Genomic DNA, 13,863 nt, shown 5'->3' with positions numbered 1-13,863 from the left:
AATATGCCCCATCAATTGGAAATATCGGAAGAAAAAAAAAAGGGATATTCTACATGGTATCCTTCAATTTTTCGACTTTCTACATGGTACCCCTACACTTTTTAAAACATACACGATACCCCTAATTGTTTTCATTATCACTAAGTGTACCCCTAAACTTTATTTTTTGTGAATTAAACTCGGTTTTAGGCGTTAAGTGATTACTTGGACGCGTAACCAAACTTGTCGTTTATCATCCCATGACATAAGGAATCTATTAGGCTAAATATCCATCTTTGGACGTGATAATTTGGCAGGAAATCAATAAATTTTCCGTCAAAATTTTTTTAGCCCGTATATATCAATAAATATTATGATCGAGATGGATATTGAGCCTAATAGAGTCTTTATGTCATGAGATAATAAACGACAAGCTTGGTTACGCGTCCAAGTCATCACTTAACGCCTAAAACTGAATTTAATTTACGGAAAATAAGTTTAGGGGTACACTTAGTAATAATGACAATAATTAGGGGTACCGTGTATGTTTTAAAAAGTGTAGGGATACTAGGTAGAATGTCGAAAAATTGAGGGGTATCATGTAGAATATCGCAAAAAAAAATTAAAAAAATTAGTCATTGGCTCGAGCTCGCATTAAAGCTCGCAAGCTTAATAGCGAACACATTTTTTACAAGCTCGGGTAAGCTCGAGATCAACTCTAGATCTTTGGGGCGATTGAGTACTATAGTCACTAGCTCAAGTCCAGTGTCCAGACCATCGGTTGCACTCAACCAAGCCGAACCCAAAAAAATGCTGGCGATAGCAAAACGGTTCCTGAAAACGGCGGCATGCCCATGTTCCCTTCAACAACAACTCCGCTTCGCCGGCACCGACCAATTTCGGTCGCGCCGACGGCCGAAATTCCGACCGTCCACCTTAAAAAAAACCGACGATAAATCCGAGTGGTGGATCGTCGACGGCGAAATTCACGAAATCGGCGAAAATGTGCCAATCAGAGAACGCTTCGTAATTCCTAGAGATAATCTTCCTAATCGCCGCCGTAAACAGCTCCGTGATCAGTTCATGCGCCGTACTCGCCTCGTTATTAAGGATGATGTTCGTATTATATTCTTATATAAGACCGTCTTATGATCATATAATTGCCTAGTTATTTTTCTTATGTGTTTACTGTTGATTATGATTTATGAAGTTGTTGTTTTGGATTGGTGGTTATATATGTTGTGGTTATTTGCATTGTTTTATTTGTTTGAGCTTCTGTTGTGTATGCATACTATGTGTTTGTTGAAATGCCGCTGAGAAACGGGTATTAAAGGAATTGCTAGATATTACTCCCTCCGTCCCGGTCATTTGTTGTCCTTTTCCATTTTTGGGTGTCTCAGTCATTTGTTGTCCTTTCTATATTAGGAATGCATTTGATGAACACTTTGGTCATTCACACTCAATTTGGTCCACATGTCATTTAGTAATTGACTCTCTCCTCTTTTCTTGGTCTTTGTGCCAAAACCAAAGGACAACAAATGACCAGGACGGAGGGAGTATCTGTTTGTTGAAATGCCGTTGAGAGACGGGTTTTAAAGGAATTGCTAGATATCATGACTTGGATTTGAGATTGAAGAAAACTCAATGCGTATCCGTTGGATGTTGAAGCTTTGAGATTAATAATTACTCGTAATTCCGTAGTAGTTTGAACTTTGGCTAGGAAAAAAGGAGGGAAAGGGAGGGGAGGGGGAAGGAAGGAAGGAAGGGGAAGGGAGGGAAAATGGTGGAGGTGATTTTCCCTTCAAATCTTGTCTATGTTGATAGGGAAATAATTTGCCTTGTAGGAGGGAAATGGAGGGATTCATTTTCCCTCACTTCCAATTCCTTCTACCATCACTTTGCTAACCAAACAATGGATTTTTCATCCTTTCAATTCCTTCCCCTCTCTTTCCCTCCAAATTCCTCAATCCAAACACACCCTAAGTACCATCCGAGAAAGGAGGGCTTGTAGACTCATAGACGTAGCTCTGTAGCTAGGAAATTTTGGGTACAAGCTCACTAAACTTTGCTCACATGTATGCTTACGTTTTGAATGCATGACTTTTTACCCATAGTTCTCGACTTTTTACCTTGAAATTCTACATGACTCGGCAACTGGCTTGGTAATTTTCATTGAAGAAGTTGTGCTGCTTAAAGCCGTTTGTAATATCAACTAAGATCTAGGATTGTTATTCGGCTGTTCATTTAGTTAGGTTTTTTCTTTTGCTTGTGTAGCATTCCGTATAATATGTATGTGCCTCAGTTTTTCAGTCTGTTTATTGCGGATTTAGTTTTCGTATTTTGCTTGTGTACTTGAGTATTTCACGCTTCATCAGTTCAGCTTGTTTATTGGGGATTGAGGCACTGTGTTGGACTCGAATCACGCGATACATCAAATCCATGACGAATACGGGCTCAAACTTTTATTTTTGATACAATTTGTAACCTGTTTTCTGACTTGCTGAATGAGCTCTTAGTGGTGCAATAGTTATTACTTAGCTAGAGTTATTGATTGGTTTCATGTTGCTGAATGTTGGGATGCTTTGCTGACTTCTTGTACTGAACTCTCCGCCTCCTTGTCTTATAGGAGCATGGGCCATTTTGCAAAAAGTATATGCAATTGTACAATGAGCTCCGAGAGAATTGGGAAAGACTTTATTGGGATGAAGGTTACTCTAAAAAGCTTGCTGTAGATCACCAAAACTACGACTCTCCTGAAGAAGATGATGATGCCGACTTTTCACCTTACAGGTTAGCTTTTTTAGCCGGTCTCAAATTTGTTATTGACTAATTTGATGATTAGGCACTACAAATCATCTACCCAGCACCCTTATATCTAATTGTCACTATTGTTTCATTGCAGGAGAGGCCGGTCAGATTCTGGGCAATTGCAGGTATTTGATCCTGAAATTTTGTTACAAGCTCATCTTTTATTACAAAATTTATCAGACATTTTACACTTGAGAGCAACTTTTAATCTCTCAATAATTGAGGATCCATGAGGACATGGGTTGGTCTCATATCGTCATACGTGAGACCATCTCTTACAAGATAGTCCCTCTTATCCAGGATTCCAGCCCATTCTACTTGTTCACAACCTATTGATAGTCAAATTTCAAAAAACATTGACCGTCATTACCTTAGAAAATATAAACCTCTAAAGTTGAAATGCACATATTTAGATTTGTTAAAAAGATATTTCATAACGTTATATTTAAAAAAAAATCATGTATTAACGAATAAAGATACAGTCGTCCCAAAGACCGCACAGAAGTGAATGGACCGTAGAATCGGTTAGATGAAGGGAAGTATTAAGGTTGCTACAAGAGGGTGATGTTTATTTGTATGTTTTCTGGAACAAGGACGCATATTGAGATAGATTGTTAAGAAGTTAGGATTTCAGAGAAATTATGGAGTTATGGACAAACTGATGTCTGTTGTAGTTGAGTATCGACACACAATCTGCTTTTCTGCTGTTTGTTTCCTTTTTTACTCTTTGATCTTATTGCTGTACTATATATTATGAAAAAGCCATTATCTACGACAAGCATGAGCCGTTTGTGCATTAATGTTATATATCACTGCTTGTTTTTAGGAAATTGCACTGATTTGAAACTTGGTTGCAGGAACAAGGTCCAGGCCACAGACAAGCTGAAACATGGCAAAAAGTTAACCAAATACGGGATAAATTTGAATATGACAGGGAGAAGAGAATGAGAGACAAAGGTTAGATTAGTGTTGCGTGGTGCTCTTTGATTAGTTGAAGTGATTAATTGTTACTTTGATTTGTTGCATGCATTATAATTGTTCTGGAACTCTGGTAGTCAACAAATTTGTTGGATGATAACCTCAGGCTTCTCAGTCTTAAATGGTCACGATACATTATTGGAAGGGGAGACTAAGAAGGGTATAGAAACATGACAAATATTTAAGTGAATTGTAGGGCAATATCAAATGATATAGTGGCCATTCTTGTAGGGTATTACTTCTTACTACCAGGTACCATAATATGCTCGGGTAGTTTTATACTTTTATCACACAATCTATAGCAGCCTAAAGGAAAATTACATGGGTCACAGTCGGCAAAATGTTGCGTTATACTATTGCAATGCCTGATATGGATCTGAAAATCATTTCTAGAGATTTTTTATCCTTTTATATCTTCAGATGCCTTCCGCAAATAATATAGCAAGCTGGTAAGCTGACATGTAAGTCAGGCATGGCTGTTATTTTCTCAAGACGGGAATTTAGAACAGTTTGAGTGTTGGGCTGAAAGTATTCTGGAGCTTTTGAAATTTTACTTCTTTGTTACTATGATATATAACATGATATGCATTCTCCATTGCAGCATTTGCGCCTATGAACATGGGCAATGCCCCTGATGATAGAAGACCAACATTCAAGAATCAACCTTTTGATGCTGAGAAATTCTTTTCAGGAGACGAGGAAGACTGAAAGGCTGTTAGTTTTGATGGATTCATGTCATCTTCTCGGTAATATTTCTAATGAAGCTGGAGTTTGGAACCAAATTGTCGTCGTGTGAGAACAATCTTCTTGTTGATCATGCTTTAGTCGATCTAGTTGCCCTTCGACCATCTTCTTAGCGATCAAGCAAATGCTTTGCCTGGTTAGACCTGTTCCATATTATATATTAGCTGTAATATTTAGAATATGAAGTATTGCTAAAGATGCTTGTTAGCCGAACTCCTTTTTGTTTCACAGTGTTGGAACGGGATGAATTAACAGTTCGTGTCTGTGTTATTGTCAACCTTGATTACATTTTTATTCCTTTCAAGTTAATTGTCATTTCTCATCAACTGACACCAGTGGATGTAGCCTGAACAATGTGTGTTGCAAATAGTGTCAATGTATCTTTGTAGTTGTTTTTCCTGATACTACCGTCTTTCTACTGTTACTTCGAGTTTTAATAGCATTCCATTTTGCCTTATTTGGCTGATTCATGAAAACCTTCCATTTATTTTAGGTGTTTGGTTTTGTTATACAAGGTAAACTGCTCCTCCTGCACTTTGTAACCTTTTTTAATCGCCAGTTTCGCATTTTTGCAGCAATTTTTTTTAAAACATTGTAGAAGTTTGAAAATGTTAATGAGTCTATACGGTTTTTTCTTGCCTGCGCAGATGGTAAATATGTTCAAATCATTATCGTCTAGTAAAATTCGTGTTTTTGCTGATTTTGCTGGAGTCGTAAATTTGAGATATGTAATGAGAGAGATGATCTGCAGTCTCTGTTAAGATCTTTCCATCTCTTCTGCAACTTAATTAAAATCAATTTTGTTTGTAAAAATTAATTGCTAGACAAGATTTTAACAGAGTCGGATACAAGTGCACTGGTTATCTCTAATCGCCCGACTGTACTGCTTGATCTTATGAAAACGAACTCAGTTACGACGACATGACGAATAACATTACATGGAAAATGATACAAGACACAGAGTTACATTAAACCAGTAATTACGTCGCAACACAGTAACACACCACACCAAGACATTATTAAGAAACTCTAAAAAACAAACAGAACATTAGTAGTTAATATAACATCACAGAAGTAGTAGGGACTGGTGACGGATGGCGGGTGACAGGAGACGGATTTTAAGAGCAGGGAATGGCATTTTTAGCCTTGCAGGATGCAGGAAGTTGAGCAGCACGAGTAGCATTAACACCATATTGCTGCAAATCACCAGGGTGATTGTTCTTATAATCACATAAGCACTGAAAGTCACTGCTGCTCAGACTGTTGACAGAGTTGCAACACTCACTTGACGGGTTGGTCGGGTTGTCGTTAGACACGGCCGGCATACACCTAAACATGGCCATTGGGGACAAGTTGCACACCCCATTGGTGGCTCCCCAAACTGCAACCATCACTACAAGAAACATAACCAACTTGCTTGCCATTGTTATGAGAACAAGTGTTTTTTTTTTCTTTTTTTTTTTTTTTTTTCGGATACTAGGGTTTGATGTAAGATTGTTTAAATACAATGATCTGCAAAGGTTGCTATATATAGAGGTTGGGGTAAAGGGAGTGTGTCATGCAGCATAGTATGAGAATAAATGTACCGTGTAAGACGGTTTTACTATACGGTAAAGAATAATGACGGAGTTAGAAGTTGATGTATTATGCCTATACTTTTACTCACGCTTACCTGATTCGCTATGAATACGTCCTTATTAATTTGCAATTCGTTTTTATAGATAGTATGTTATATGTATTTTCAGTAAGTGATAAATTATACAAGTGTAAATATTATTAATAAATTGCATGTTCTTTGATTTACAATAAAGTCGTATTTATTTTACCAAGGGACACATTGATTCATCACGGACACTAACTACTTCCTTCACATTGTCAATCATGTCGGTTGTCGTGTTCCATGTATGCCTTGTATCTGTTGGTACACTCCAATATGGCAATACCGTCAATCAATGTTGTTAGGATCGATAATGTGGGTAGGATCGAATAAGTAGAATCCGATCGTAGGATCGTAAAATCCTACAAACTAACTAAATATACTTTTTTATTTGATAAAAATGTATGATTGATGATTAAAACACCTATTTATTAATATTTATCCATGAAATATTGATAACTAATGATTTTATTATCATTTTACGAGCATCTTTTTATAACAACTTACATAAAATTTAGGTTTTAAAATCTCATTATATAAAAATATTTATTTATATTTTTAGTCGGGTAGACTCATAAGATCGTAGGATCATATTATGATCCTACCTCTAAATTTTTTCAAATGAATCGGATCGTAAGATTCTACAACCATGATAGAATCGTATGATTCAGGACCGGTTAAACATTTTTAGATCGTAAAAGAATCGTAAGATTTAATCGGGATTCTGATAACAATGTCGTCAACGTACTCCAATAATAAGCGACGAGATAAAATTCATTCTTAACGATTAACAATTCGTAGCCGCAGGAAACTCCGGCCAGTAACCCTGCTCCTACTCGTGTAATGTTAGCCACTAGTAAGCTCTCGTGACAGAAGAAGGTACTGACCAAGTGACCAGGACGAAGTACGAAGAATACAAGCTGAGTAGAAGCATATTGAGTTCACGGGATTTTGGATGGACTTGGTTAGTGGCCTTACTTAGTCGGCTGAGCAATACATATGCAATTCATGTGCCACTTCACCATTGCTTTACTTCCACATTATATTACTCTTTTTTGTAAAAAGTCTCATTTGTTATCATTTCATAGCTAGGTTTCACTTTAAATATTGATCTCGTGAAGAATTTTTGGATGTTTTGCTTATTAAGTTTATTGGTGAACAAGAGTTTTGACCCTATTGGTTTGAACTGAAATCGTCTGAACTGAATTGAATTTAATTGAGCTGAATTGAACTGAACTGAACTGAACTGAACTGAACTGAACTGAATAAAGCTAAACAAACCGAAGTGAGCTGAAATTAAGTCTAAAAGAATTTTTGGATGTTTTGCTTAAAAAGTTTATTGGTGAACAAGAGTTTAACCCTATTTTTTTGAACTGAAATCGTTTGAGCTAAACTGAACTTAATGGAGCTGAACTGAACTTAATAAAGATGGATTGAACTTAACTGAACTGAATAAAGCTAAACAAACTGAAGTGAGCTGAAATTAAGTCTAAAAGAACAGGGCGTTTGTATTTAGTAAATAGTACTAGTATATTATACTGAAAGAATTTGGTCCCTTGTTTTTGTATAGGAATCAATTCTTTTGATGTTATCTACTTAGATAATGTTGTGATCGAACACCAAATTTGAGTTCATTAGTGGTAACTAGAGAAATTCTCTAAAAAAAAATTAAAGATATATAAACGTGTGTTTTCAATGTCGAATAAAAAACATTCTTAAATTACTGTAAGTCTGTAATTTCATACAGCTAGTTATAAGGGTGCATTTTCACATGCTTACGCGAAAAAACATGATCGAAGTATTCACATCTCTTGACACAATCAAATAAATGCAATAACAAGTTATCAAGCAATCTCAACAAAATTATATCATTGGCTTAATCATATATAAGAAAACATTTATTTTATTGATCTTAATTATGACAAATTTAACAAGGAAGGCCACATTTGCGAAAAATCATCAAGTAAATGTTAGGGTCAATAGTGGGCACTATAGGCAAAACAATAGAATTAGCAAGAGAACACAAACACTTCTCATCACCACTCTTAATTATAGTGCAACAATTTTTAGTCGCAGGTGGCGGGTTCGATCCCGCGTAAGCTGGGACACATAACAGAAATTTATCTGCTGGTATGTTGCATATCTTCTCAATCGTGGTTCCTGGTTGACCATTAACACCTTGCATGATTAGGGCTCCTACCACAATTAACATGTTAATTACAAGAATTAAACTTGTTGTTTTCTTTCCCTTAAGCTCCATCTTATAGTTAATAATCTTTAGTTTATACTTTGTATCTTGTATTGGTGAGGGGGTGAGTGGTGACTACATCCTTGTTATCTCCTAGTTATTTATATGTTTGAGTAGGTCACTTGCCATTAATTACTTTTTAAGGTAGATTTTCTAAAATTAATGCAAAGTTTCTATTGTTTTTGGGTAGATTTAATCTATCTTTGAAATTAATGCAAAGTTTTTATCATTTTTGAGTTGATTTAGTCTCCCTTTGATATTATAAACAGTGGCGGATTTAGGGGGCTAGCAGAGGTGCTCGTCCCACTGGAAAATGAAAATTTCATAAATTTTAGTTAAAATTTTCGATTTTTTTTCGAGTTTGTCTTATATCATTACTTGTTCACCCCCGCTAACCTCAAATTCCGACTCCATCACTAATTACAAAGTTTATATTTTTTGTGGGTAGATGTAGTCTCCCTTTGAAATTAATGCAAAGTTTTAGTATCATTTTTAGGCAAATCTAGTCTACTTAGCTCTAAAACCAATGCAAAGTAAAATGGCAATTAACAAGTATTGTAATACCCGCCCTGTTAGAGACCTGTTGACTGACCTATTGACCAAAGGAGAGTCTTAGCAAGAGATACGGGAGAGATTAGTTGATCAACGTAACTTGTTACTCGACCTAGTTAGGGTTACTCGACCGAGTAGTTAAGATACTCGACGGAGTAGGACATACTCGGCCGAGTAAGTCCATATTCGACCGAGCACCTCGTTAGTCAGCGCGTTATTATAAAACGCGTAAACATAATTCATTTTCGACGGTTTCTTTCTCTTTCTAAACCTAATATCTCTCTCCCAATCCTCTCATCTCACCCTATACTTCTTGTATGGTCTTGAACATTAATCCGGGAAGGGTGACGGTCTAGGCATGGAGTCACTGAGTCGAGTTGTTGCCATCCTCGGCATCGGTTTGCGTTTCAAGGTGAGTTTGTGTTTTGTTGTTGTCTTTCTGTAGATCTTGTATAGTTTAGTGATATGACATGATTGCTCCTTGTAGGATTCGTCATGGAGTCTTGCTTGGCTTGTTTGATGGACGCACTTTCATGGAATACACTACAAGGATAACACGGAATAGTGACGGACGAACCCGTCACTATTTAGCCTTTCCCGTCACAAAAAGCGGGTTTGTGACGGATTACCCGTCACAAGCTGGCGTCACTCTCAATGGTCACAAAAAGCGGAATTGTGACGGATAGTCCGTCACAAAAGGAGGTGGGACGGACTTGTGACGGATTGCCCTTCACAAACCCACTTCTATGTGGGTCCCTTTTAGCCGTCACAAAATTGACACTTGTGACGGATTACCCGTCACAAAATTTAACATTTGTGACGGACTTTCCGTCACAAAAGACAGTTTTTGTAACGGACTTTCCGTCACAAAAGACAGTATTTGTGACGGAAAGTCCGTCACAAGTGTCAGTTTTTTAAAAAAAAAAATTAATATTTGTAACCGGTTTTATTCAAAAATTATAATTACTAAAACATTACAATTATCAAATTAGATAGATCATCACCATCAACTTCCTAAATCAACCAAAACTTAAAATTATATACGGATTCATACAAACTACACCCCAATTACAAAAGGAATAAATTTAGCGAAATCTATATGTCAGGAAGGTAAAAACTTGATGTTGCCTCACTTAGCAAGAACTTGTTTTACTTGATTTTTCATCACAAGATACAGATGCGCCACAAGAAATCCCTGTAAAGATGAATTAAATACTAATCATTAGCACCACCAAAAAGATTGAAATGAGATATACTATATAGTACTCATATAAACTAAGGCTTTCTAACACGGCAGTAGCAACTGTGGCGACATCTTTAGCTGCATAATAGGATACCAAAATAAAGTCTTAAAACAAGTAAACCTTAAGGTGAGAGGATAAAGAAAAAGATGTCACCATTTAGTTGATTAAGCATCATTACTATCAATAAAATCTATATAAAATCTACCAAAATTCCATTTTACTACCGTTTTATCATAAATTTAAAATTCGACTTTGAATTTGATTTTTCATATGATTTTTGTGTTTATGCTGGCTTGAGTTTGAAATTTAATTCTAGAAATTTCATTGGTGACATGATGCTGTATTCCTCACCATGTTTGTTAATGTTTGTCATTGGATTGCCAATTGAAATGTTTAGTCTATGTTTTTTTATTCTGATGTTTATAATTAATTCATGAAGATGGTAGTTCTTATAGTGTCTACTTCCCATGAGATGATTGATTTTTGTTGAATTAGCTTCTACAGCTAATTGTTAGGGTATTTTTTTCCATAAATTACTTTATAAAGAAGCGATATCTAGATGATTTCTATGACTGCAGCTAAAATCCAATTCAGTAACATGGTTCTAAACTAGTATCTAACATATAAAAGAACACAAATTCTAGAATGAGATGGTCTATAAACCATGTCACACAACAATCACTCATAAAAGAATTGTGCAGATGTCAAATCTATTACTATGAGACCAACTAATACTAATTCAGCTGAATAGTGCTTGTGGGTAGCTCCACAAAACACTGCCCTATATTTAATCAGTTGATCTTACTTAAAACCGTCTTTAACTTAAAATTTCTCACAATTTATTTTTATATCCCCCCTATTTTAATTGGGTAAAAAATGTCAGAAGTTCAGACGATTTTATATTAGAATTGGTGTCTCAAAATGAATTGGGTTCGACTAACATCAATCGCCATATAAAAACCATCAATGATAGGTAAAACAGGAAAACGAGTACGAGTAACATAACTGAAAAACCACGAAAACTAAAAGAAGTCATCACTAAACAAACTTGAAATCTAAACACAGCAAAAAAAATTAACCTAAACTAAAACAACCACAATCAATGGTTCAATGACCAGAAGTCACCTACATTTACAAGTTTCTTGTATGCCAACTATTATTATGCAGTAAAAAGTTTGCGAAAACAAAGCAACTAAGCAAGGACAGTAATAGAATCTGCCAACAACTTATGCCAACAGTAAATCACCTGAACGATGGTTTCATGTATACATAAAGCAAGATTGAGAGACCAATCACATACCCATAAACTCGTTAACACAGAACAACGGCCTCACATTTGGAAATATGGGTAGACTCGTAACATTTTAACATGAGAACCTTGATGTTTGGTGTGTACCTGCAGACAAAAAGGCCATTTAGTATCCTAAATGAAGAAACATAATCATGTATTGATAAATGATAAAGGTGGTAAAGTTGCAGCGCACAACACATGTATGCACCTAACTAATTCTGATGCACCAACTACAAAATTCTCAACATCCCTAACAAGAACCATCTAATTCTATGGCTCAGATATGCACCCTTCATCATGTTGTGAGATGAAGCTCACACAATCAAGATACATAAACTACCTGCATTACAAATTTACAATGAATGACATGTGGCAGCTATGGACCCTAAATCAACAAGGAACAAATAATCAATTACCACGGCGGCGCAAGGCGGCAGCACGGCAGGCGGCAGCTGAGAGGAGAAAGAAATAGAAGATAAAGAAAAGAAGGAAAAGAAGAGAGGAAAGGAGAGGGAAAAAAGAGAAGGGAGAAAGGAATTACCACGGCGACAAGCAAAGGTGGTGGTGGCCGGAGGTGGTGGCGCCGGGAGAATGGCGACAAGCAGAGGTGGCGGAAATAAATCAGAAGAAGAAAGATAAGAGAAGAGAAGGAATAAGATCGGTGGTGGTTGTTGTGTTGTCGGATGTGGTGTCGTAGCAGGCCGAAGGTGGTTTGGTGGCAGGCCGGAGGTGGTGTGATGGCAGGCCGGAGGTGGTGGTTGATGGGGGAAGCGATTTGGTGTTAGGGTTTCGAAAATTCAATTTAGGGGAAAATGAGTAAGAGTCGCGTGTTTTCTCAACTTAAGAAACAATGTGACGGGTATTCCGTCACAAAAACTAAAATATGTGACGGCCTATCGGTCCCAATCCCGTGTTTCAAATCCCCTATGTGACGGATTATCCGTCACAAAAATGTTATATGTGACGGAATATCCGTCGCAGACTGCTTTTTCGGATTCCTTTATGTGACGGAATATCCGTCACAGGAAAAGATATATGTGACGGAATATCCGTCACAAATCACTGTTTATGTGACGGACTATCCGTCACAAGTACCTTTTTTGTGACGGGTAATCCGTCACAGCTTTTGGCGCCCTTGGTTTTTTTAACGCGCCATTATTATGCGACGGTATGTGACGGATAGTCCGTCACAAATGTTTGTCCGTCACAAGTCCGTCACAAACCCGTGTTTTGTGACGATTTTTATCCGTCCCTACACTTCCGTCACTAATCCGCTATATCCTTGTAGTGATAGCGAAAGGTATGGTTTCCCTACTCAGTTGCCTGTTTAATTGGTTTAAGATGATAATGATTGATTTATTGGCATGATTAGTATTGTTATTGAAATTCTTGGATAAATTGGCTTGGTTGTTTGTTTGTCTATGGTTCTCAAGGTGCGTGCGCCCTCGGCTGAGTGGAGTCATCAACGGGAATGGCATCATGCCCTTGATTTCGCCTCTTGTGGTTCCCGTCACAAGGGGGATGTGTACATTAATGGACATGGGTTATTCACTCATTGCGATGAGCGGGGCTTAGGTGGGCAACGCTGCGGTCCTCCACTAACGGTGGGGGTCTCTTGTTGCGATGGAAACCCGGTAGGGCTACACACTTCGGTGTGTAGTCGGTTACTGGTACTAGTGGAGTTTGGAGGAATCTGTATTGCGTGACTTGGATGTTGTCTTGTTATTTTTCTTACCTTGATTATACAGGTGATTGACCCCGTGTTATGTTTTTAAAATTGCGGTGATCCATTCAGAGATGGTGAGCAGTTGGTTTAGCAAGTGTTGGTTGATATGTTTCTTGCGGGACATGGAAGGGAATCGAGTCATCACGCTGTTTAACAAGTTGTCGCTATCATTCATGCTTAGTAGTTTTTTCAGTTGTTAGAGTCGTAATCCTTATCACGTTGGCTTAATCTATAAGGGACACGTAATAAACGCTCTGTTATTGTTTAATACTTACCTCGGGTAACCAATCGAGATGGTAACGCCCTTATTTACTGGGGAAGGTCTTGTTAAGGCTCTTTGATAAATGGAGGTATTACAAGTAGGGCGGTCGCCCCTCTAGACATTGGAAATTTCGAATTTTTTAGTTAAAATTTTCAGTATTTTTCAAGGTTTTACTTTGTGACAATACCACCCTCGCTAAGATTTTTCGCCCTTCTAACGAAAAATCCTGACTCCGCCACTCCACTCCAACATGCTAGCTCGACTTCACTACTCATGTCATGCATGGTAACAAAACGGTTTCCATTTCCCACATACGTACAAATTGCAACTCCGGCAACTCAAGTCAAAGACGGGATGATGACTTAGATGGTGAA

The 13,863-nt window shown here is 37.3% G+C and overlaps 2 protein-coding genes and 1 long non-coding RNA gene across 3 annotated transcripts; 1 reads left to right on the top strand and 2 right to left on the bottom strand.

The window, feature by feature from the left end:
* The first annotated feature begins 712 nt into the window (after positions 1-712).
* Positions 713-4,786, top strand: LOC141652593 (uncharacterized). The gene is made up of 5 exons (XM_074460130.1): positions 713-1,095; positions 2,606-2,769; positions 2,882-2,912; positions 3,645-3,744; positions 4,367-4,786. Exons 1-5 carry the CDS (start codon positions 790-792, stop codon positions 4,471-4,473), a joined length of 708 nt encoding a protein of 235 aa, XP_074316231.1. The 5' UTR covers positions 713-789; the 3' UTR covers positions 4,474-4,786.
* An 841-nt stretch (positions 4,787-5,627) lies between these two features.
* On the bottom strand, positions 5,628-5,933 carry LOC141653916 (putative lipid-transfer protein DIR1). The gene has a single exon (XM_074461783.1). The coding sequence runs from the start codon at positions 5,931-5,933 to the stop codon at positions 5,628-5,630; it is 306 nt and encodes a 101-aa protein (XP_074317884.1).
* Positions 5,934-9,893: 3,960 nt separating this feature from the next.
* Positions 9,894-12,398, bottom strand: LOC141651982 (uncharacterized). Its single transcript, XR_012546924.1, has 4 exons — positions 12,043-12,398; positions 11,918-11,953; positions 11,511-11,606; positions 9,894-10,161 (listed from the first exon to the last, which is right to left on the bottom strand). It is a non-coding gene; the product is annotated as an uncharacterized LOC141651982 (long non-coding RNA).
* Positions 12,399-13,863: the final 1,465 nt, after the last annotated feature.

The sequence above is a fragment of the Silene latifolia genome, chromosome 4 (genome assembly GCF_048544455.1).
Source record: "Silene latifolia isolate original U9 population chromosome 4, ASM4854445v1, whole genome shotgun sequence".
Taxonomy (NCBI): domain Eukaryota; kingdom Viridiplantae; phylum Streptophyta; class Magnoliopsida; order Caryophyllales; family Caryophyllaceae; genus Silene; species Silene latifolia.
This window is presented reverse-complemented; position numbering and strand designations above follow the sequence as displayed.

Excerpts from the sequence above, each read along its gene's own strand:
- LOC141652593 (XM_074460130.1), top strand. The coding sequence starts at position 790 with ATGCTGGCGATAGCAAAACGGTTCCTGAAAACGGCGGCATGCCCATGT. Across the intron at positions 2,770-2,881 it reads GCCGACTTTTCACCTTACAG|GAGAGGCCGGTCAGATTCTG; the intron begins GTTAGCTTTTTT and ends GTTTCATTGCAG. Across the intron at positions 3,745-4,366 it reads GAAGAGAATGAGAGACAAAG|CATTTGCGCCTATGAACATG; the intron begins GTTAGATTAGTG and ends TCTCCATTGCAG.
- LOC141653916 (XM_074461783.1), bottom strand. The coding sequence starts at position 5,933 with ATGGCAAGCAAGTTGGTTATGTTTCTTGTAGTGATGGTTGCAGTTTGG.